At 38.6% G+C, this 25,822-nt stretch overlaps 2 protein-coding genes across 2 annotated transcripts; both read right to left on the bottom strand.

The window, feature by feature from the left end:
• Positions 1-697: 697 nt before the first annotated feature.
• LOC138888061 (secreted RxLR effector protein 161-like) lies at positions 698-1,174 on the bottom strand. Its single transcript, XM_070169862.1, has one exon. It carries the CDS (start codon positions 1,172-1,174, stop codon positions 698-700), a length of 477 nt encoding a protein of 158 aa, XP_070025963.1.
• An 11,486-nt stretch (positions 1,175-12,660) lies between these two features.
• LOC138888062 (uncharacterized) lies at positions 12,661-13,002 on the bottom strand. The gene has a single exon (XM_070169863.1). It carries the CDS (start codon positions 13,000-13,002, stop codon positions 12,661-12,663), a length of 342 nt encoding a protein of 113 aa, XP_070025964.1.
• Positions 13,003-25,822: the final 12,820 nt, after the last annotated feature.

Genomic DNA, 25,822 nt, shown 5'->3' on the forward strand with positions numbered 1-25,822 from the left:
GATTTTAGGCAATTTTTGTGGGGAGAATTCTAATAAGGATGGAACTGGTTCAAAGGCAAACAGATAGGATTTTCTAATGTGTTGAACAATGGTAGGACTCTGCTCATGATTTAAATATTTATATTCCTAATTGTGCAGAGTATAGAAAACATACTTTGTCATTCAGATGAACCAGTACTGATGAACCAAGTTCTTCATTTAGAATTCTTTTGATCATGCCTCAATTTACCACAATAGAGAAAATTTTGTTAGAGATCAGTAAGTAATATCAACACATATCACAGGAGTATACTATTTGCAGTATGAAGCTGAGTAAAAATTAATCTAGATATTTACACAAGTTCCAAATTTCCTTGCCAAAATATTTCATTTTTTTTCAATTTTTTTAATTTCTTTTTTTCATTGTGCATTCTGAGTTGATCCCATTAGGTGATCTTAATCATCCCTAATTCTAACATGTTCCTTTCAAAGCATTCTCTACTTAGTGCTTTAGTAAAGATGTCCGCAATTTATTTATGAGTAGCACAGATTCTATGGTAATCAATCCTTTCTTATAGTTGTCCCTTAAGAAGTGATTTCTAACATCTATGTGTTTAGTCCTCTTATGATGAACTTGGTTCTTTGTCATACTTATAGCACTAGTGTTATTACAAAATATAGGAATGCAACCAACTTCAATGCCAAAATCTATTAGCTGCTATTTGATCCACAATAATTGAGCACAACAAGAGGCAACAACAACATATTCAGCCTCAGCAGTGGATAAAGTCACTGAATTCTTCTTTTTAGTGGCCCATGATACCAGACATGAACCAAGAAAATGAGCCATACATGAGGTGCTCTTCCTATCCAGAAGAAAACTTGCATAGTTAGCATCAGCATATCCTACTAGATTAAAGTTACTACCTTTAGGGTACAAAAGACAAAGATCAATAATGTCTTTCAAATATCTCAGTATCCTCTTGATAGCAGTCAAGTGAGATTCCTTAGGATTTTCCTGAAAACGAACACAAAGCCCTACACTAAAAACTATGTCAGGTCTACTAGCAGTAAGATACAAAAGTGAACCAATCATACCCCTATACAACTTCTGATCAACACATGAACCAGGTTTATCTATGTCTAATTTAGTAGCTGTTGCAATGGGTGTGTCTATTTCCTTTGATTCATCCATTTTAAACTTCTTAATCAACTCTTTTACATATTTCTACTGATGGATCATGGTTCCATTTGGGTTTTGTTTGATCTGTAAGCCTAAGAAAAAGTTAAGCTCACCCATCATACTCATTTCAAACTCACTCCCCATTAATTTGGCAAAGTCCTTACTCAGTTTGTCAGTGGTTGCCCCAAAAATTATGTCATCAACAAATATTTGTACTACAAGAAGATCCTTACCTTTTTCCACGGGAATAGAGTATTGTCAATTTTACCTAGCCATGTTCAAGCAGGAATTTGGATAGTTATTTATACCATGCTCTAGAAGCCTGCTTGAGTCCATAGAGAGTCTTGTCTAATTTGTACATATGATTCGGACACTCCTTGCTCTCAAACCCTGGAGGTTGTTTGACAAACACTTCTTTTAGGTAGCCATTCAGGAAGGCACTTTTGACATATATGATGAAGAGTGAATTACATGTGTGCTGCAAAGGCTATGAGGAGTCTTATTGCCTTAAGTCTTGCAACTGGAGCAAAGGTCTCATCACAATCAATGCCCTCCTCTTGGCTAAAACCTTGGACTACCAGTCCTGCCTTGTTCCTTATAACTGTTCCATCTTCATCAAGCTTGTTTCTGAAGACCCATTTAGTGCCAATTACTTATTTGTCCTTAGGTCTTGGAACTAGATGCCAAACTTGACTTCTCTCAAGCTGATTGAGTTCATATTGCATTTCATTTATCCAATATGCATCCTTCAAACCTCAACAACATTTTTAGGTTCAATAAGAGATAAGAAAGCATCAAAAGCACACAGATTCTTTAATTGTGATCTAGTTTTAACTCCAGATGTTGTGTTAGTAATTATGTTCTCAATGGGATGATAACTTTGGTACTTGTAAGGTTTCACAACCAACTGGTTTCTATTTGATGTTTCTCCCATGTTTTGTTGCTGAGGAACAGGCTCATAGACAGGTTACATTAGGGGATTGGTTACAGTTCTTCTTTGTTCAGTTCTCCCTGCCAGGTTGCCCTAGATGGAAGAACTTGTTCCATCACCTATTCCTTCTTTTGGTGCATCTTCAGCTTGATCTGTGACTTCACTCAATTCTTTTACTAGCCCAATAACTTCATCTTCATATTCCTGTCTCTCAAAAAAGAATGTGAGTTTCATCAAAAACTACATGTACACTTTCTTATACACACAAAGTTCTTTTGTTGTATACTTTATAAGCTTTGCTATTTGAAAAATATCCCAAGAATACTCCCTCATCACTTTTGGGATCAAACTTACCTAGGGAGTCCTTTCCATTATTATGCACAAAGCACTTGCATCCAAATGACCTAAGATGGGATATATTTGGTTTTCTACGTTTAATTAACTCATAGGGAGTCTTCTCTACAAGAAGTCTAGTCATGCATCTATTAATGATGTAACATGCAGTACTTACAGCCTCTGCCCAGAAGCTTTGGGGCAGTTTACTAGAAAGAAGCATAGTCCTAGCCATATCTTCAAAAGTCCTATTCTTTCTTTCAACTACTCCATTTTGTTGAGGAGTCCTAGGGGCTGAGAAATTATGATCTATACCATGCTCATCACAAAATTCATCAAACTTAGCATTTTCAGTTTCAGTTCCATGATCAGACCTAATTGATGAAAATTGATTACCTAGTTATTTCTGAGTTTTTCTAACAAAGGCAATAAACATGTCAAATGCTTCATCCTTAGATGTTAAAAACAGTACCCAGGTAAACCCAGAATAATCATCAACAAGTACTATAACATATTTCTTACCACCTCTGCTCAATGTTCTCATTGGACCACAGAGATCCATATGAACCAGTTCCATCGTCCTGGTTGTGCTTACCATTTTCTTACTTTTAAAAGATGATCTTACCTGCTTCCCCCTTGCACAGGCCCCACAAACTTTGTCTTCCTTAAACTTGATGTTAGGTAACCCTATCACCAGGTCCTTGGAAACTATTTTGTTGAGATGATTCAGACTTGCATGACCAAGTCTTTTGTGTCACAAGAGGGGATCATTGTCCAACAAACTCAAGCAAGTGAGTTCATTTTCTGAAAGAGTGAAAAAATCTACAATGTAAATATTGTTAACTCTTTTTCCCGGTAAAATAATCTTGTCAATGGCAAGATTAATCACAAAACGTTTGGTATAGGTGAATGATACCAAGTTACCTCTGTCACATAGTTGTGATACACTGATTAGGCTATATTTCAAGCCATCTATCAAGTAGACATTCTCAATGGAATGTGAGTCTGTCTTACCTACCTTTCCAACCCCAATGATCTTACCTTTCTTCCCGTTTCCAAAGGAGACATTACCTCCTTTTAGATCCTCAAGTGAAAGGAACTGGTTCTTGCTTCCAGTCATATGCTTTGAGCATCCACTATCCATGTACCATATTTGGCTACTTCCCTTTATTTGGACCTACAAAACAAAATCAGGGGTTAGTCTTAGGAACTCAATCTAGTTTGGGTCCCTTCCTATAGGCAAATGGGTGAATTAAATTCCTTTTGGCCCATCCAGAATAGTTTTCTCTTGAACAAAGGTTTTGTTCTTTTGACTGTCCTTTTCTTTTGCATTATATTCATTTTTGTAATGACCAGTCTTGTCACAATGTTTGCAAATTTTGTTTTCAGGAAGTGTGATGTATTTTCTTTTGGGATCCCACTTAGGTGCTGGGGTCCCATAGCCAAGTCCTCTCTTGTTGCTACTGTGGTGCTCTTGTAGCCAGAATAGTGCATCAAAAGCCTTGTTCCATTTGCGAGTAGAGTACCTGGTCTTCTACAAGATTCTGCTGAGAATGCAAATAAACTGTAAGTAAATGAGACAATGGATTTTTACGTGGAAAAATCACACACAAGGAGACCAAAAACCACGACCTACACCTATAGGCTTTCAACTTCACTAAATTGTAAAAACCTATTACAAGCCACTTTGTAATGACTCTATTAAAAAGAATTCAACTCAACTAACTTGTGGCACTCTTACCACAAGCCACTTTGTGACTCCCTAGTTACAAAGACTTTCAATAACTTGTGATGCTCTCACCACAAGCCACTTTATTACTGTATAATTACAAAGGCTTTTGCTTATGACTAGACCTAGTCACAACATAAACTCAAAGAGTTTACGGATTTTACAAGAAAATTTCTAATCAACGCTTCTAGCTAAGCAATTTAGGAAATACAGTAAGTACAATAACAAAGTTACAACTCAACTAAGGACAACAAAATACTGACTTTAGGAACTAGTCTGTAGTAGCGTTCAACTTTGTTCTTCAATCTCGTGAGAATTGATTTCTCTGTTTTTGCAAAAGGCTTGAATGAGAAACTGAAACATTCAAGTGATGTTTCAATATAAACTCATTGTTGGTACACTTTGATCACATTCAAGTGAGCACTTTAGTTGGCTAAGGAATGAGTGGCGCTGGAAACAGTGCAGTGCGGCAGAAATAGTGCAGACGTCCACTTCATTTCCAGCTCTGTCCAATTGACTTTTGATGTTATAAATGTCAATACCACACAAGAGGGGGGTGATTTGTGTGGTACCCAATTTTCGCTCTAGAAGAACCTGGTTCTTCTAGGTGTTCTAACTACTACTGTTTAAAGTACATAAAATAAAGAACACATAGATTTTTACGTGGAAAATACCTGGCTCAAAAGGTGAAAAAACCACGACCTACTACTCAGTAGAATTTTCCCAAACTTCTACTAAAATCACTGAGCTAAAACAGCATTTACAAAAACTCTTTGTAAACCTAAGGAGTAACTTTAATCCCTTGTAGCACACAACCTCAACTATTGTGACAACTTCAAGTTAGCTTATAACTTGAACACTCAAAGTACCTAATACAATTGCTTCTATGAAAGCTGAAAGGTACAACTTTAAACCACCTACTACAATTGAACTAGAATAAGAAAAAACACAATGGAACTGGTTCTTCTATCTCGTTCAAGTAGCTTCAGGAGTGCACACTCAAATGTCACATAAATTTCTTGCAAAATTGCCTTGCTCTTTTGCTTTCAATTTAGTTTAACTTCTGCGTTTGTGTAATACCTGTAAAAGAGAACAATCACTGTCATTTAATAGGTTAGAAATCAGAGTTTGGGACTCAATTTCTGATCTTCTATCGTAGTTGAGTCCTTGAAGATATCAAACTCTAACACTGTCTTTATCCGGATTATGTTCTCTTCATATAAGGATACTTTCTCCCATTATCCAATATGCAACCTTTTCGATCAGATTAGGAGATATTGCTGCTTGATCAGTAGGACTTATCTCCTTCACATGCATCTCACATGTGTAGGTTGATCATGACAGTGCTTCACAAGATGGACCTGGTCCATGACTGAGTTCATTTGTCATTCTTCAAAACTTTACCTGTTCTTGGGCCAACAAATTCCCCCTTTTTGATGATGACAAACTCTGTGCTTTTTATTGATCAAAAAACCTGTAAGAACTCAGCTTAACCATCAACACTAAACTTAGAAAATTTTCTTTTCATCAAGGACCAGGTTAATTAGGTTATAAATATCACTTATTTCAGAATAATGTGTAAAGCACAATATCTCTTCCCCCTTTTGGCATCATCGAAAAGTTGCATACACAGTGTGAATTCCAGATTTTAATAAGTACTCATGGCCACTGAGGCAACTGCAAGTGCAATCATGGGGCAATCATTAGTAATCAAACAAACATATTTAAACTCTCAAGGTCAGAATAATCACTGAACAAGATAAAACATTAGTTGTCATTGAGAGAGATATGTTGCCACTAACAATCCACAAAAATAAAGAAAAACATCCAAACCATGAGCAAAAAAACAGAAAAATCCCCAATCTGGGTCACTGGGGGGTACTAGAACTAGTTCTGGAGACAGAAACTAGGAGTCCTAAGGCTTGGAGGAACTGGAGGGTTGAGTTTGGAGAAGATTCAGAATGTTCTAAATAATTCCATCATTCTTCTTCTTTTCTTTTGCAAGATCAATTCTGAGACGATCCCTCTTAGCTTCCACTTCAACCACACGAGCCTTGAGCCTAGCAATTTCAACATCCTTAGCTACACATTCCTGAACCAAAGTCCTAACCTTGCTGTTGATTGGTGTCCTCAAAGATGAACCAAGTTCAACTGGGATGGCACTGACTGGATAGTCACAAGCAAGAAGAGTTTTGATGCCAAAGTATTTTTTGCTCGAGGCCATTTCCCATTTTTTCAGAGGTACATTGAGCCTATCCAGAACTGTGGTTAGTATGAAGCCATATGGGGTAGCATGAGCCTTGGAACCATTTATGACCCTGTCTAGCAGTTTGACTATGAGGGCAGGCCAGTTGATTTGCTTTCCTCTCTCCAGGCATTCCATAAGAACCCAATCCATGTAGTTGGCAGTGTGCCTTCTCTCCTGTCTTAGCAATAAGCACTTGTTGAAAAAATCAAACACCACCTTGTGCTGAGGCCTCATCTCACTTTTCTCCACAGCTCTGTCTTCATTCACATTCTCTGAATCATAGAACCTTTTGATGATTTCAAGGGCAGTCGGGAGGGAGTCCAGGCATGGCCACCTTTGCCTAGTATAGTCATCAAACCCTTCAGAGGGTATGTCCAAAATCTCTCCCAGTTTCACAGCATCAAACTGCACTTGAACTCCCTTCACCTAGCTACTGACAACTCCATCCTTAACAACAGAATTTGCCATAAATTCAATCAACTCATTTCTAGCTAGCCTACCTTACATTTGAAGGACCATGTCCTTCCATCCCTGAGCAGCCAAAGAGTCTACCAATCTCATCATCCCTGGTTCCACCAGGTCCTTCAACAATCTACCTTTTAAGATTTTTCTTCTGCTAGAAATGGCAAGCATATTCTGTTCCTTCTCAGATTCATCTTCTTCTTCTCCACTCTTACTCATCTCAGGCAACTCAACATTCCTAATGGGTCCAACCAGAACAAACCTAGTTTCTAAGTTTTCAACCACAGAAGAACTTACCTCAGAAAGAGATTCTTGAGTCTTTTCAGAGTCAGAAGACCCATGTCTATCTCCCTTAGTCGTGGATTGAAAGGATTCAGACTTAGAGCTAGAATCAGATTTTGGAGCTAGGCTTTCTATCATTTGGCTAGCTTTTAACCTTTCATTTAAAATCTTCCTCTGAGCCCCGGATGCTGCAGTTTTTTAAGAAAGCATTTTTTGCCTTCGAAACCTAGGTTTTGGTGATATACAGGGTGGCATATATGAGGATGAATTTGAGGGAGATGGTGGTGGAGGAGTGTCAGGATGATCTTGTGGGTTAGACATGATTCTTCGTTTCTTGAGAGAATTTGGAAATTTTGGAGAAGAGGGCAATTAGAATTGAAGAGGATTTTTTGACGGTTTTAGAATTATGAAGAAGACTGGAGACGTGGTGTGTATTTAAAGCGAATTAGACATTAAATAAGTAACGACAGCCTTTTCAGGGGTCAAATAGAAGTCTAATCAAACTGAAATTCTAGAATTTTAATGATAGATTTGGTGTCCCTAGATATTAGGCAAAAATCACGGTTTAGAGTTCTAGATGGACGGAACTGGTTCAATTCTCAACGGATATAATTTTCTAGGAATTTGACAAGTATAGGACTTTTGCTCATGATTGAATTATTAATCTTTCTAATTGTGTAGAGTATAGGAAACATACTTGAGCTTTCATATGAACCCATACTGATGAAACAGGTTCTTCATATAGAACTCTCTTGAACATGCTTCAAATGCCATAATAGAGAAAATGTTGCAAGAGATCAGTGAGTCATATATACACATGTCACAGTAGTATACTAATTAAAGTATGAAACTGAGTAAGACTTAATCTAGATATTTACACAAGGTTAGAATTCCTAGCCAAAAAAAAATTTGTGTGCATTCAAAGATGGATCTATTAGGTGATCTTAATCATCCCTAATTCCAACCTATTCCTCTCAAAGTTTTCTCTACTTAGTGCTTTAGTGAAGATGTCAGCAATTTGCTTATCAGTAGCACAGAGTTCTATGGAGATCAAACCTTTCTCATAGTTGTCTCTTAAGAAATAGTGCCTAACATCTATGTGCTTAGTCCTTTTAGGATGAACAGGGTTCTTTGTCATACTTATAGCACTAGTGTTATCACAGAATATAGGAATGCAACAAACTTCAATGCCAAAGTCTACTTGTTGTTGTTTGATCCATAGCAATTGAGCACAACAAGAGGCAACAACAACATACTCACCTTTGGCAGTAGATAAGGCCACTAAATTTTGCTTTTTATTAGCCCATGACACTAGACATAACAAGAAAGTGTGTCATACATGAGGTGCTCTTCCTATCCACTAGGAAACCTGCATAATCAGCATCAGCATATCCTACTAGATTGATATTACTACCTTTAGGGTACCAAAGACACAGATCAGTGGTGCCTTTAAGATATCTTAGTAACCTCTTGACAGCAGTCAAGTGAGACTCTTTTGGATTTGCCTGAAAACGAGCACAAAGCCCTACACTGAAAACAATGTTAGGTCTGTTGGTAGTAAGATACAAGAGTGAACCAATCATACCCCTATACAACTTTTGATCAACTGATGAATCAGGTTCATCAATGTCTAATTTAGTGGCAGTTGCAATGGGTGTGTCTATTTCTTTTGATTCTTCCATTTTAAACTTTTTGATAAGCTCTTTTTCATACTTTTGCTGATGGATCATGGTTCCATTAGGACTTTGTTTGATCTGCAAGCCTAATAAGAAGTTAATCTTACCCATCATACTCATTTCAAACTCACTCCTATTAATTTTGCAAAGTCCTTACTTAGCTTATCAGTGGTGGCCCCAAAGATTATGTCATCAACATATATTTGTACCATAAGGAGATCCTTACCTTTTTAACTTAAGAATAAGGTACTGTCAATTTTACCTCTTTTGTAACCATGCTCCAGTAGGAATTTGGACAGTCGTTCATACCATGCTCTTGGGGCCTGCTTGAGTCCATAGAGAGCCTTGTCTAACTTGTACACATGCTCAAGACATTCTTTACTCTCAAACCCTGGAGGTTGTTTTTCAAACACTTCTTCTTTCAGGTAGCCATTCAAGAAGGCACTTTTGACATCCATCTGATGAAGAGTGAATTCCATGTGTGCTGCAAAGGCTATGAGGAGTCTGATTGCCTCTAGTCTTGCAACTGGAGCAAAAGTCTCATAATAATCTATGCCTTCCTCTTGACTGTAACCTCGAACCACCAGTCTTGCCTTGTTTCTTGTAACTGCTCCATCTTCATAAAGTTTGTTTCTGAAGACCCATTTTGTACCAATAACTGATCTGTCCTTGGGTCTTGGAACTAGATGCTAAACTTGACTTCTCTCAAACTGATTGAGTTCATCTTGCATTGTATTCACCCAATCTGCATCCTGCAAAGCCTCAACAACATTTTTAGGTTCAATAAGCGATAAAAAGGCATCAAAAGCACACAAATTCTTTAATTGTGATATAGTTTTGACTCCAGATGTTGGATCAGCAATAATGTTCTCAATATAATGAGAACTTTGATACTTCTGAGGTTTTACAACCAACTGGTTTCTGCTAGATGTTTCACCCATGTTTTGTTGCTATGAACAGGTTCTTTTAGGGGATATTCCTCTTTGATCAGTTCCCCCTGTCAGGTTCCCTGGATGAAAGAACCTGTTTCATCACCTGTTCCTTCTTTTGGTGCCACTTTGACTTGTGCTGAGGCTTCAGTCAAATCCTTTACCAATCCAATGGCTTCATCTTCATGTTCCTGTCTCTCAGAAAGAATGTTAGTTTCATCAAATACTACATGTACACTTTCTTCTACACACAAAGTTCTTTTATTGAACACTTTATATGCTTTTCTATGTGAAGAATATCCTAAGAATACTCCCTCATCACTTCTGGGATCAAACTTACCTAGGGAGTTTTTTCCATTATTGTGCACAAAGCACTTGCATCCAAATGCCCTAAGATGGGATATATTTGGTTTTCTCCTTTAAGTAACTCATAGGGAGTCTTCTCTACAAGAGGTCTAGCCATGCATATATTGATAATGTAACATGCAGTGTTTACAGCCTCTGCCCAGAAGCTATGGGGCAGTTTACTAGAAAGAAGCATAGTCCTAGCCATGTCTTCAAGAGTCCTATTCTTTCATTCAACTACTCCATTTTGTTGGGGGTCCTAGGGGAAGAGAAGTTATGAACTATACCATTTTCATCACAAAATTCAGCAAACTTAACATTTTTAAATTCAGTTCCATGATCAGACCTAATTTATGCAAGTTGATATCCTAATTGTTTCTGAGTTTTTCTAACAAAGGCAGTGAACATGTCAAATGATGCATCTTTAGATGGTAGAAATAGTACCCAGGTAAATCTAGAATAATCATCAACAATTACCATTACATATTTCTTTCCTCCTCTGCTCATGGTTCTCATTGGACCACAGATATCTATATGGGCCAGTTCCAACAACTTGGATGTGCTTACCATTTTCTTGCTTTTGAAAGATGATCTTACCTATTTCCCCCTTATACAGGCCTCACAAACTTTGTCTTCTTTGAATTTGATGTTGGGCAACCCTATCACCAAGTCCGTAGAAACAAATTTGTTTAGTTGATTCAGACTGGCATGACCAAGTCTTTTGTGCCACAAGAGGGGATCATTATCCAGCACACTTAGGTAAGTTAGTTCATTTTCTGAGAGGGTAGACAAATCTACAATGTAAATATTGTTAACTCTTTTTCCATGGAAAATAATCTTGTCAGTGGTAAGGTTAATCACAAAGCATTTAGTAGAGGTGAATGCTACAAGGTTACCTCTATCACATAGTTGTGACACACTGATCAGGCTGTATTTCAAGCCATCTATCAAGTAGACATTCTCAATAGAGTGAGAGTCTATCTTACCTACCTTTCCAACCCCAATGATCTCACCTTTCTTCCCATTTCCAAAGGAGACATTGCCTCCTTTTAGATCCTCAAGTGAAAGGAGCTGGTTCTTGCTTCCAGTCATATGTTTTGAGCAGCCACTATCCAGGTACCATATTTGACTGCTTCCCTTCACTTGGACCTACAAATAGAAATCAGGGGTTAGTCTTAGGAACCCGAACTAGTTTGGGTCCCTTTCTATGGGCAAAGGGATAAATCAGATTCCTTCTAGCCCACCCAAGTTGCCTATTTTTTTCTTGAACAAAAGTTTTATTCTTTTGACTGGCCTTTTCTTTTGCATTACATTCATTTTTGTAATGGCTAGTCTTGCCACAGTGTGTGCAAATTTTGTTCTCAGGAAGAGTGAGATACTTGCTTTTAGGATCCCACTTAGGTGCTTGATTCCCATAACCAAGTCCTCTTTTCTTGCTATTGTGATGTTCTTGTAGCCAGGATAGTGCATCAGAAGCCTTGTTCCATTTGCAAGTTCTGTCTAGTTCATGTTTTACCTTTCCTAGATCTTCTTTTAATATTCTTATCTGCTCAACTTTCATGTACAACTCATCCTTCATTTTTCCTAAGTTTTCTTATAGGGTGAGATGTGTATGATCAGCTTTCTTCTTTTCTGTTACTAGTTTCAGTTTTAAGTTCTCAAACCTAAGTTCTACGACACTAGTGTCAAGTTCAAGAACCTAGTTCTTCAACTCAGTATTTTCACTTTTACTCTAATTAGCCCTAGACTCTAGATTTTTGCACATGGCTTTTAGGATCATACATTCCCTAGACAGCTCTTCCTTCTCATTGTTAATTATTTCAGACTCATCAATGAAGTCTAGCAGTAGCTCAGACAACCTTTCTTTAGACAGGAATTTAATCTTGTCTTTGAGATGAAGAATACTTACCTCTTGTTCATCATCTAATTCTCCGATGGCCATAAGTGTTTGTTCATCTCTAGCTTCATCTTCTGAGTCTTCATGATGTTTCTCCCCAGGCAGCAACCATAGCCTTTGTTGATCCTTTGTTCCTTTTTGGTTGAACCTGTTCCTTCTTCCTGTTCCTTTGTTTAGCCCTTTCCTTAATCCACTCAATTTCCCATTGTGGGCAATTCATGATCATGTGATCAGTCTTACCACACTTGTAGCAACCGTCATTGGTCTGTTTCTCCGGAGCCCTTAGTTTATTGAAGGTTGTACTCTTGAAGTACCCTTTCCTCTCATTAGGTACTTTTTGAAATCTCTTGTGATCAAAGCCATTTCATCATCCTCTAGATCTGAACCTTCAGCAATTCTGAGAACCAAACTTCTTTCCTTCTTTGGTGCATCCATTTTCATGGTTTGCCTTCTCAGTTCATAGGCAGTAAGGTTTCCAATTAGTTCATCCAGCTTGAGGGTAGCAATGTTCTTTAATTCCTGAATAGCAGTAATTTTGCTTTCCCAAGAGACTGGCAGGACCCTTGTCAAAATCTTCTCAACTTTGTCTTCTTCAAGAATAATCCTTCCAAGAGACTTAAGTTCATTTGTCAGTGTGGTAAAACTTGTATACATCTCTTGGATGGTTTATCCTTCCTTCATGGTGAAATTCTCATACTGAGAATACAGCAGTGCTCCTCTGGACCTCTTCACTTGAGGTGTTCCTTCATGAGCCACTTGCAAAGTGTCCCAGATTTCCTTAGCACTGGTACAACTTTGAATTCTATTGTACTTATCTAGACCTAGTCCACACACTAGCCATTTCTTGGCCTTGGCATTCTTCTCCCACTTGTTCAGGTCTTCAGCAGTGCAGTCGGCTCTTGTCTTTGGCACATCTACTCCTTCACCATTCTTCTTAGTAGTTGCTAGATGACCATCAGTGACTATGTCCCAGAGTTCATAGTCTTGTCCTATGATGTGATCCCTCATCCTGTTCTTCCACCAAGAATAGTACTAATCATTGAAAAGTAGAGGCCTAGTAGTGGATTGCCCTTCCCAGTTCCCAGGTGGTGCACTCATGTTGATCTTTTCCTAAGGTGTTAGCCTCTTCAAGGATAACCCGCTCTGATACCAATTGATGTTCAACGTCAATACCACACAAGAGGGGGGTGATTTGTGTGGTTTCACTCTAGAAGAACCTGGTTCTTCTAGGTGTTCTAACTACTACTGTTTGCGGAATAAAAAGTCCATAAAATAAAGAACACAAAGATTTTTACGTGGAAAACACCTAGCTCAAAAGGTGAAAAAACCACGGCCTACTACTCAGTAGGATTTTCTCAAACTTCCACTAAAATCACTGAGCCAAAATAGCATTTACAAAAACTCTTTGTGAACCTAAGGATTAACTCTAATCCCTTGTAGCACACAGCCTCAACTGTTGCGACAACTTTAAGGTAGCTTATAACTTGAACACTCAAAGTACCTAATACAATTGCTTCTATGAAAGCTGAAAGGTACAACTTTAAACCACCTACTACAATTGAACTAGAATAAGAAAAAACACAATGGAATTAGTTCTTCTATCTAGTTCAAGTAGCTTCAGGAGTGCACACTCAAATCTTACATAAATTGCTTGCGAAATCGCCTTGCTCTTTTGCTTTTAATTTAGTTTAACTTTTGCGTTTGTGCAATACCTGTAAAAGAGAACAATCACTATCATTTAATAGGTTAGAAATCAGAGTTTGATTGGGACTCAATTTCTAATCTTCTATCATAGTTGAGTCCTTGTAGATATCAAATTCTAACACTCTCTTTATCCGTATTGTGTTCTCTTTACATAAGGATACTTTCTCCCCTTATCCAATATGCAACCTTTTCGATCAGATTAGGAGATATTGCTGCTTGATCAGTAGGACTTATCTCCTTTACGTGCATCTCACATGTGTAGGTTGATCATGACAGTGCTTCATAAGATGGACCTAGTCCATGACTAAGTTCATTTGTCATTCTTCAAAACTTCACATGTTCTTGGGCCAACAACTTTGTACTGCTATGAGGGAACCACAAGGGTATCAGGTCCTTGTTTTGTTTCCTAGCTCTTGAAGTTGTAGCAGTTCACATTTAGCTGGAATCCGTTAAACTTGCAGTATAGTCCAAGTGGGTCGGGTTCCTTATCTGGTTCTTAACAGTAAATTTGTTAGATCATCAAAACACAAGGCAAGGACATTTGAAACCCATCAATTCCCCCCTTTTTGATCATGACAAACTTAACATCGATAAAGTGGATTTAGAGTAGTGAGAACCAGATTAAGTAACAGGAGAACACAAGTTTCACAAATAGTTCCCCCTGACTTTATGCCTTCCTTATTTCTCATTTTTAACTACTACACATTTTTGAGAACCAGATTAGGAAACAATTAGTTCCCCCAGACTTTATTCCCCCTTCTAGCATCATTAAAAAGGCACAAATAGATAAACAGCATAAAGAAGTCTAGCCGAGCTAACTCATGCCACATATGTACACATAATATGATAGAGAAGAGAAACATAGAAATTAAGCATTGAGATAATAAAAGAGGATAGATTTGATATTGATGAAAATTTTAAACAAAGGCAACATGGGAATGTTAAGACGAGAGCAACACTGTTTCATCCCAACCACATCATAAAAAAGAAAACAGAACATCTACCAAACAAGAAAAACTTAAAAAAAACATTTCTAGAAACTGGTCACTGAAGGGGCACTTAGGGGGCACTTGGAGTAAAGGGCTTGGAAGCTGTAACAAGTGTTTGGAGAACAAGGTCTATTCGGGCATTGGCCGAATTTTGTTCATTGAGCAGTTCTGCATTTAGTTTCTCTACTTGCGCTCTGAGATCAACATTCTCCTTTGTCAAACGAGCTACTTCATCATTTGATGCTAGAACCCCTTGGGCTTGTTGACCTTCCAGGATAGCATTCCTGGCCATCAACCGACAAATTTCCTCAGCTGCACTGTTCTAAGCATTAATAAGCTGTGAGACGGTTGATGTACTTCCTACCCCCCATTCTTTTCTATGCACTCGCATTCTTCCAAAATTGTCTGTGAGAAAGTCTGCTTCTTAGTCTCCACCTTGACTGGCCCCAATGGCACTTCAAAGAATTTAAACATTCGCGTAAGCAAAAACCCGTAGGGAAGGCCATGATTACCATCTTTGAAGGTGAAAAGCTTTTGCATGTGTTTAATCATAATAGCAGGCAGACTCACAGGAGTAAAACTATCCAGTTGCTCCATCAAGAATATGTCAAGCTTAGAATTCACTGACCTCCTCTCAGCTCGAGGCAATAGAACTTTGTTAACCAATTCAAACAACTGTTGGTAGATAGGGAGTAGTGCTTTCTTATGGATCTGGTCCCCCTTCTGGTTTGCATTGTCTTTTACCACGACATTTCTGAAGTTAAACTGACACACATCCTTTATACTGGACACACCAGCTATAGGAACTTTAAGAATCTCTCCAAGAAATTTTATATCAAACACACTGTCCACTCCATTCACCACAGCACATATATGGTCTGTCTCAACGGGAAAGAGGCTAGCAAAGAAGCTTTGTACCTCATCCTCATATACCTTAGGTGCATCTATCTGGAATAGATGTGCCCATCATTGAAATTTGACCATTTCAAGAATTTGTCGCATACCAGCCATCTCATAGATTGATGGGTCAAAAGTATGACCCAGTAGAACCTTTTGGTGCCTCAGGCATTCTGAGCCAAGGCTAACTTCACTTCTCATACTCTTCATAGAACCAGGTTCCTGAACAATTTCAGACTTGCGTTTGTCGGACTTTTCACCACTTAATTTCCCTTTTCCCTTGGATTTGACCAACACATCCTCATAAGACATCGAGAACTCACTCACCATATCCTTTAACTTGGAGCTAGAGGTTGGTTCCTTCTCTATTAAAGCAGGCTGCTTCTTTTTCTGAGACTGTCTAACCAGTGAACCAGGTTAATCTGAGGTTTCCTCTTCCACCTCTACCATAGAAATCCCTTTATCACTTACGGGCACACCATCTTTCACCAGCTTCCTCCTTTGCTTTTTACTACTTTTTCTGCTCTTTTGAATGGCAGAGTTGTAGGCCTCCTTAGCTTGCAACCTGGTAGTATGTCGTTTGGTGGAGGGCTTAAGAGTAGATACAACCCTCCTCTTAACTATGAACATATCATAAGCCACGTTGTCTAGATCCTCCTCATCACTGGACCTCTTCTCAGGTACCTGTATGTCTAAAGGCACAATAGAGAATGTAGGAGAAGAACTGTCATGGCCATGAGAATCTTGACCTGGGTCCTCTAAAGAGGGATCAGGTTCCTCATGTGAGGGCCCAGTAGCTTTTGCTAGTGTATTGCCTTCAACAGTTACAATGGCCCCTTCGTCCCCCACACCTTGTACCTCGCTTTTTTGAGAGATGATATCATATAGTACACTATCAGCAGACACAACAAAGATGATTACAACATTCTCTTCCTCAATTGGCACTACTTCCACCAAGGAATCAGTAGCAACAATCACAGAACCCTCTGTAACCTTAGGATTTTGACCTTGTTCTCCACTTGGTCTTTGACTAGTGGGATTATCAGAAGATAGAGAGAACGGATCAAAAAATTTAGGAGTTTCTAAAATATAGAGAGACAGAGAATCTAGGTGAGGTGTGATTTTAACAAGAATGGTGAGAGTGGGTAAGGAAGGCTCAGTAGAGACGGAAGTCTCTATAGGTTTATCAATAACAGGTACGACTGAGGCAGGGAGGTTGGAGTTTGTCTCAGCCATTGAAAAAAAATGGTGTGAAAATGCTTTGGGAAGTTTTAATGGAGGACTTATAGTTAGGGAGAACAGAAAAGGGTTTTTATGAGGAGAGGATAATTATGAAGAGAGAGGAATAGGCACCGATTATGAAACGGCGGTTGGGCATGGAGAAGTGCAACATTTCAGAGGGAGATAGAATGATTTGAAGTGAAGAGACATGACAACATGATCTGAAAAGTTGAATGACATGGCAGTTGTGTTTTGTACCTTTTTAAGACGTGTATTAAAGGATGCACAGAACTACTAACCTTGGTACAAGAACCAGGTTCTTGACCTATTATCGGTTTTCAAATAAGTAAATCGGATCATTCAATGTTTATAAGGAGGTCGACATCAGGTATTGTCCTTCTTCTGCTTTATGTGGATGACATTGCTTTCTCTAGTAATGACTTAGCTTTGAAAATATTAATCCTCGTTTATCATCCATGCACTACATCTACAGCTTCAATACTCATCATGTGTGTTTACCTGCAACGGTATTGAAGTGAGTTAGACAGGGCCAGAAAACACTTTTAGCCAATTTTTCTTGAAGATGATTTTCATAGCCAAATAATGGAAAATCAGGTTCTCAATTGGGCTTTAAAAGCCCCAACTTCACTTTGTTTCATTCAAAATGTTCCCTACTTAATGCCTTGGTAAAGATGTCTGCAATTTGATCTTCTGTGCTACAGAACTTCATGCATATCAATCCTTTTTCCACATTGTCCCTCATAAAGTGATGCCTCACATCAATATGCTTGGTCCTTTTGTGTTGAACTGGATTATTTGCCATGTTGAGTGTACTTGTGCTATCACATAGAAGGGGCACACTCTCAGTGAGTACCCCAAAGTCCTCCAGTTGCTGCTTGATACACAAAAGTTTTGCACAGTAGGATGTTGCGGCTATATATTCTGCCTCAGCTGTTGAAAGAGCCACTGGGTTTTGCTTCCTTGTGCCCCAAGAGATGAGACATGAACCTAGAAAATGATCCATTCCAGAAGTGCTCTTCCTATCTACAAGATAACCTGCATAGTCTGCATCAGCATATCCAATGAGGTTAAAACTGTCACTTGTGGGATAATAAATTACTAGGTCTTGTGTTCCTTTAAGATATCTCAGAATTCTTTTGGCTTCCTTCAAATGAGATTCCTTGGAATTTGATTGAAACCTTGCACATAACCCCACACTGAAGACAATATCAGGTCTACTGGCAGTAAGATAGAGAAGAGACCCAATAATGCCTCTATACATTGTTTGATTCACACGAGACCCTACTTCATCCATGTCCAGTCGAGTGGCCGTAGCAATGAGAGTGTCTATAACTTTTGATGCTTCCATGTCAAACCTCTTCAAGAGCTTCCTGATGTATTTTTGCTAACACATAAATGTACCCTTTGGGGACTGTTTTACTTGAAGACCCAAGAAGAAGTTCAGTTCCCCTATCATACTCATTTCAAACTGACTTCCCATGAGTTCTGCAAATTCCTCACATAGAGAATCAGTTGTTGCCCCAAAAATGATATCATCAACATAGACTTGAATAATAAGCAGGTTCCTTCCCCGTTTCTTTAGAAATAGGGTGTTATCAATTTTCCATCTTTAAAGCCATTTTCTAAGAGGAACTTTGACAACCTTTCATACCAAGCTCGAGGAGCCTGCTTCAGCCCGTACAATGTTTTGTCTAGTTTAAAAACATATTAATGGTGTTGATGACATTCAAACCCCGGAGGTTGCTTCACATAGACTTCTTCCTTAAGAAGTTCATTAAAAAATGCACTTTTGACATCCATTTGGAACAAGGGGAATTCCATATGAGATGCAAAAGAGATTAGAATTCTAATAGCTTCCATACGACCGACCGGAACAAACGTTTCAGCACTTTTAACGTTTGTTCCTCCGGAACAAACGTTACAGCCTTGAATCACTAGCTTGGCCTTATTCCTTGTGGTAATTCCATGTTCGTCAAGCTTGTTTCTGAATACCCACCTGGTTCCTATAATGGTTCGATCTGAGGGTCTAGGTACCAGGTGTCAAACATTGTTCCTTTCAAACTGATGTAACTCGTCTAGCATGGCTTTAATCTAGTCTGCATCTTTCAAGGCTTCCTTGATATTCTTGGGTTCTATCTGGGAGAGAAAAACTGAGAAGGCAAGTGAATTTTTTGCTCTTGACCTAGTTTATACTCCAGAATCTAGAGGAGTAATGATGTTGTCCATTTGATGAGAGCTTTGGTGTCTTCAGTTAGACGTCTGAGGTTCATTTTGAGAGGATGTGGGTACGTTTGTCTAGTTTTCCAGCGTTCTTCTCTCAGGTGCTAGTGGAGTTCCCTGAACTGCATCAGCCACTCTTTCTTTAGCTTTAGTAGTTGTAATTGAAGTACTTGGCTCCATTGGAGATGAGGCAGTATTGTCTTCATTCAGCTCTTTTACTTGACTCATCATATCTGCCTTTCTATTTGTCATGTCAATGACTTCACCAGGGACTAGTAAGGGTTCTGCATCTTGATCTTCTTCATCACTCTTCTCACAGGATGGATACGACTCATCAAAAATAACATGAACACTTTCCTCAACACAATTAGTCCGCTTATTATATATCTTGTAAGCCTTGCTTTGAGAAGAGTAGCCCAGATTTATTTCTTCGTCACTCTTGGCATCGAATTTACCAAGCCAATCCTTTCCATTGTTGAGAACATAGCATTTGTACCCAAATATTCTTAGGAGAGTCAGCTTGGGTTTTCTTCCATTCAACAATTCATAGGGGGTTTTGTTCAGAAGAGATCTGATCATGCACCTATTCACCACGTAGCATGTAGTATTGATAGCTTCAGCCCAAAAGTTCTTTGCAATTTCACTTGTCGATTAGCATTGTTCTTGCCATCTCTTCTAGAGTTCTGTTCTTCCTTTCTACTACTCCATTTTGCTAGGGAGTTCTGGTATCTGAGAAGTTATGAGTGATTCCATTTTCATAGAAGAACTCATCAAATTTGACATTGTCAAATTCTGTCTCATGATCTGATTTAATTGCGACTTTAGACTCTATCTTCACCTGGATTTTCTTCACAAAAGCCACAAACACCTCAACAGTTTCATCTTTAGTTCTGAGAAACAGAGTGCATGTGAATCTTGAGTAGTCATCCATCATCACAAAAATGAATCTTTCCCCTACTCTACTTTACACTCTCATAGGGCCACATAGATCCATATGCAGAAGCTCTAGTGGTTTTGAGTTGCTCACATCTCTTTTAGACTTAAAGGAGGACTTCACATGTTTTCCTCTAGCGCATGCATCACATACCTTTTGCACCTTGAATTTTGACATGGGCAGACCATGTACCAGGTCCTTCTGAATTAGTTTGTTCAGAAGAGAAAAACTTGCATGGCCCAGTATTCTGTGCCATAGTTCAGTATCATCATCAACAACTTTCAGACAACTCAGATCACCACTTTGTAAGGACTCAAAATCAGTAAGATTGATGTTCTTGTATCTTTTGGCCACAAGTACCTCTTCACCAGTTACCAGATTGGTGACTGTACATATTTTGGACAAGAATTCCACCTTGTTTCCTTTATCACAGATTTGAGAGACACTCAAGAAACTATACTTAAGGCTGTTGACATAGTTTACATTTTCAATAGGATGGGTGAGTGATTTCCCGACTTTTCCAACTCCAAGAATGTACCCCTTTTTCCCATTGACAAAGGATACACTCCCTTCTTGTAGAGATTTTAGTGAAAGAAAGTCCATGGTATTCCCAGTCATATGCTTTGAACACCCACTATTCATGAACCATTGGTGACCGCTTCCTTTCACTGTTTCATGCACAAGGAGATTAAGAGTTAGTTTTTGGAACCCAAGCAAGTTTGGGTCCCTTGTAGTAGGCAAGAGGATGAATAATAGCTCTCTTAGTCCATGCAGGTAATGTGCATTTTTTTGTGAGTGGAACCTGGTCCCTCTTTTGTAGTCACCTTTTCAGCAAACACTTTGTTTTTCTGAACAGATTTATCCCTAGCCTAGCAATTTTCTTTGAATTGCCAATTATTCTCACATTGGGTACTTGCTGTGAGGTTTGTAAGAAGTTTTCTCCCTTTGGAACCCTATTCCTTGCCTGTTTCCACCATTATTAGTGTGCATGGCAGTGATATCTTCTGAGGACCATGTACACTTTAAGGACTTTTCAAGATCATTCTTTACTCTTTCCAGATCAGTCTGAAGGTGCTTGTTTTTGTCAATTTCAACACACATCCTAGTTCTCATAGTTATCACCTCATTTTCAAGCCTAATGTGTTCCTCACTTGCTATCGCCTTTCCCTTTCCAGAATTTTCAGGTTTTGACTTAGTCCGTGGTCTCACTATTGTTTCCCTTAGGTCTGTAATTACTGCCAAAAGGTCATTTTTTCTTTTCTGAAGTTTCAATGGTTTCCTTATGGTCAATAACTACAACCACTAAGTCGTCTCTAGTTTGTTTAGATTTGCCTAGTTCTAAGGTCAAAGAATCCATATCCTCCACAAGACTATGATAGGCACCAATTAATACATGAGCTAAAGACATGAGTTTTTTTGGAGAATAGGATTTCAGATTTCTCTGAACATCCCTGAAATTTACCTCTTTGTTGACATTGTCTTCATCGTCATCTGATTGGGCCATCAAAGCAAAAGTTGAGTTATATTCAGTTTCCTCGCCTTCAACTGCCATCATAGAACTATCACCAGCATCAGGTTCATCTTCAGATTCACTAGACGAATCCCCCCATGCTGCAAGAGCCTATTTCACCATATTGTCAGCAGATCTTTTTCTCTTGAAGTCCTTGAAAGGAACCGGGTTCCTCTTAGTTGTTCTCTCATGGTTGTTCTTGGAGAACTCTTGCTTCAAGAGAGGGTCATGAAGTGTCTAGGCTTCCCACACTTATGAAAAAGATCACAGTTTTTGGTTTGTTAGAGCTGCCCCTTTTTAGCATTTCTCCATTTCTTTTGACCATCTTCTGAAATTTTTTGGTTAAGTAAGCCATGTCACTGTCTTCCTCACTTGAGTCATTGTTATCAGCTTTGAGTACCAGGTTCTTTTCCTTCTTTGGTTCTCTTCTTTCACTGTCTATCTTCCTCTTCATCTCGTAGGTCTTTAGATTTCCAATAAGCTCTTCTGTGGTCAACTCCTGTAAGTATTTTGATTCAGTAATAGCATTCACCTTGCTTTCACATGGGCTAGGCAGAATACTGAGGATTTTCCTCACTAGCTTGTTTCTAGGAATGGTTTTGCCAAATGAGTGTAACTCATTTATGATGGAAGTGAATCTTGTGTACATATCTTGAATAGATTCATCGTCCTTCATCCTGAAGAGTTCATACTCAGTAGTGAGCATATCGATCTTAGACTATTTTACTTGGGTAGTTCCCTCATGAGCTGTTTGCAAAGCTTCCTCTATCTCCTTAGCAGTGTCGCAAGCGGAAATTCTATTATATTCTTAAGGTCCTATTCCACACACCAGAATCTTCTCGGCACAAAAATTCTTCTCCACAGCTTTCCTGTCTGCGTCAGTATATTCTTTACTGGTTTTTGTTATTGAAAATGGGAGTTCTTCCAGTACCTTTGTTGGAACACCAGGACCATTACATATGATATCCGATAACTCAGAATCCTCAGCCATGATAAAATCATGCATTCTTATTTTCCACCACCCATAGTATTGTCCATTGAACCTGTGTGGTCGGTATGTAGATTGACCTTCTTCAAAATTTGGTGGAGCAGCCATAAGGATTCTTCCTAGGTGTTCTCCTGATAGGAGGAACCGCCTCTAATACCAATTGTTAGTTTGTACGAGTCCACCAAACAGTAGAGTACCTGTTCCTCTACAAGATTCTACTGAGAATGTGAATAAACTGTAAGTAAATGAGACAAGGGATTTTTACGTGGAAAAATCCCACACAAGGGGACCAAAAACCATGACCTACACCTGTAGTCTTTCAACTTCACTAACTTGTAAAAACCTATTACAAGCCACTTTGTAATGACTCCATTGTAAAGAATTAAACTCAACTATCATGTGGTACTCTTACCACAAGTCACTTTGTGACTCTCTAGTTACAAAGACTTTCACTAACTTGTGATGCTCTCACCACAAGCCACTTTGTCACTCTACAGTTACAAAGGCTTTTGCTTATGACTAGACCTAGTCACAACATAAACTCAAAGAGTTTACGGATTTTACAAGAAGTTTCCTAATCAACGCTCTAGCTATGCAATTTAGGATTTACAATAAGTACAATAACAAAGTTACAAATCAACTAAGGACAACAAAATACTGACTTTAGGAACTAGTCCGTAGTAGCGTTCAACTTTGTTCTTCAAGCTCGTGAGAATTGATTTCTCTGTTTTTGCAAAAGGTTTGAATGAGAAACTGAAACATTCAAGTGATATTTCAATATAAACTCATTGTTGGTACACCTTGATCACATCACTTGAAATGATGTGAGCACTTTAGTTGGTCAAGGAATGAGTGGGCACTGGAAATAGTGTAGTGCGGCAGAAATAGTGCAGGCAGCCACTTCATTTCCAGCTGTGTCCAATTGACTTTGTACTGATATGAGGGAACCACAAGGGAATCAGGTCCTTGTTTAGTTTCCTAGCTCCTGAAGCTATGGCAGTTCACATTTAGCTGGAATCCGTTAAACTTCCAGTATAGTCCAAATGGGTCAGGTTCCTTATCAGGTTCTTAACAGTAAGTTTGTTAGATCATCAAAATCCAAGGCAAGGACATTTAAAACATATCAATCTAGTTCATGCTTCACCTTGCCTAGATCTTCTTTTAGGACTCTTATCTGCTCATCTTTCTTATACAACTTATCCTTCATCTTTCCTAGATTTTATTCTAAGGTGAGATATGTGTGATCACATTTATGATCACACTTTCCCTAGATAGATGTTCCTTTTTATTGTTTATGACCTCAGACTCATCATTGAAGTCTAGCAATAATTCAGATAGCCTTTCTTTAGACAAAAAATTAATCTTGTCTTTGAGATGAATAACACTTATCTCTTGTTCATAGTCTGATTCTCCAATGGCCATAGTGCTTGTTCATCTCCAGCTTCATCTTCTGAATCCTCATCTGAGGTTTCTCCCCAAGCAGAAACCATAGCCTTTGTTGATCCTTTGTTCCTTTTGGGTTAAACCTGTCCTTCTTCATATTTCTTCGTTCAACCATTTCTTTCTTCCATTCAATTTCCCACTGGGGATAATTTTTGATCATGTGGTCAGTCTTACCTCATTTGTAGCAGCCCTTGTTGGTCTGTTTTTCAAGAGCCTTGGTTTGTTGAAGGTTGCACCTCTTGAAGAACCATTTCCTCTCATTAGGTACTTCTTTAAATCCCTTGTGATCATAGCCATTTCATCATCCTCTAAGTCTGCACCTTCAGCTATTCTGAGAGTCAGGCTTCTTTCCTTCTTGGGAGATTCCATCTTCATGGTTTGCCTTCTCAGTTCATAGGTAGTGAGATTTCTAATTAGCTCATCCAACTTGAGGGTAGCATTGTTCTTTGATTCCTGAATAGCCATGATTTTGCTTTCCAAAGTTACTGGCAAGACCCTTGTCAAGATTTTCTCAACCTTGTCTTCTTCAAGGATAATTCTTCCAAGAGACTTAAGTTCATTTGTTAGTGTTGTGAACTTTGTGTACATCTTTTGGATGGTTTCTCCTTCCTTCATGGTGAAATTCTCATATTGAGAATATAACAGTGTTCCTCTTGATTTCTTTACTTGAGGAGTTTCTTCATGGGCCACTTGTAGGGTGTACCATATCTCCTTAGTAGTGATACAACTTTGAATCCTACTGTACTCGTCTGAACCTAGTCCACACACAAGACATTTCTTGGCCTTGGCATTCTTTTCCCATTTCTTCAAATCTTCAGCAGTACAGTCAGCTCCTGTCTTTGGCACGTCCACTCCTTCAGCATTCTTCTTTGTAGTAGCTAGGGGACCATCAGTAACTATATCCTAGAGTTCATAGTCTTCAATTATGATGTGGTCCCTCATCCTGTTCTTCTACCAGGAATAGTACTGGCCATTAAAAAATGGAGGCCTAGCAGTGGATAACCCTTCCCAGTTTTCAGGTGGTGCACTCATCTTGATCTGCTCCTAAGGTGTTAGCCTCATCAAGGATAACCCGCTCTGATACCAATTGATGTCTTAGACTTCAATACCACACAAGAGGGGGGGAGATGATTTGTGTGGTACTGAATTTTCACTTAACTTGATTATAGAAGGACCTGGTTCTTCTATGTGTTCCAACTTCTAGTGTTGCAGAATCATAAGTACAGAAAATAAAGAACACAGATATTTTACGTGGAAAACACCTGGCTCGAAAGGTGAAACAACCACGACCTACCTTCCAGTATGATTTTCCCAAACTCTCCACTAAAATCACTGAGCCAAAAACTACATTTACAAAAACTCTTTTCAAAACCTAGGATTAACTCTAATCCCGTTGTGGCACATAGTCTCAATTGTTGCGACAACTTCAAGTTAACTCTAACTTGAAAACTCTAAGTACCTAATACAAATACTTCTATAAAAGCTGAAAGGTACAATGTAAAATCACCTTCTACAATTGAACTAGAATAAAAGATAGACACTTGGAACTAGTTCTTCTATCTGGTTTAAGTAGCTTCCGGATTGCACACTTGAATAACACATAAATTTCTTGCAAAATTGCCTTGCTATTTCGCTATTAATTCACATTTAACTTCTGCTTATGTGTATTACCTGTAAAAGAAAACAACACTGATATTTAAGGGGTTAGTAATTAGAGATTGACTGGGATACAGATGCTACTCTTCCATGGCGGAAGAGTTCTAGTTTTTATACTCTAACTCTATCCTTTTCCTTAATTGTGTTCTCTTTGTGTAAGGAGTCTTTCTCCTAATCCAATATGCAACATTTTTGATAATGGTTAGGAGATATTACTTCTGATAAGTTAGATTTATCTATTTCAC

Source organism: Nicotiana sylvestris, chromosome 3, assembly GCF_000393655.2.
Source record: "Nicotiana sylvestris chromosome 3, ASM39365v2, whole genome shotgun sequence".
Lineage (NCBI taxonomy): Eukaryota > Viridiplantae > Streptophyta > Magnoliopsida > Solanales > Solanaceae > Nicotiana > Nicotiana sylvestris.

Excerpts from the sequence above, each read along its gene's own strand:
- LOC138888061 (XM_070169862.1), bottom strand. The coding sequence starts at position 1,174 with ATGGATGAATCAAAGGAAATAGACACACCCATTGCAACAGCTACTAAA.
- LOC138888062 (XM_070169863.1), bottom strand. The coding sequence starts at position 13,002 with ATGAGGGATCACATCATAGGACAAGACTATGAACTCTGGGACATAGTC.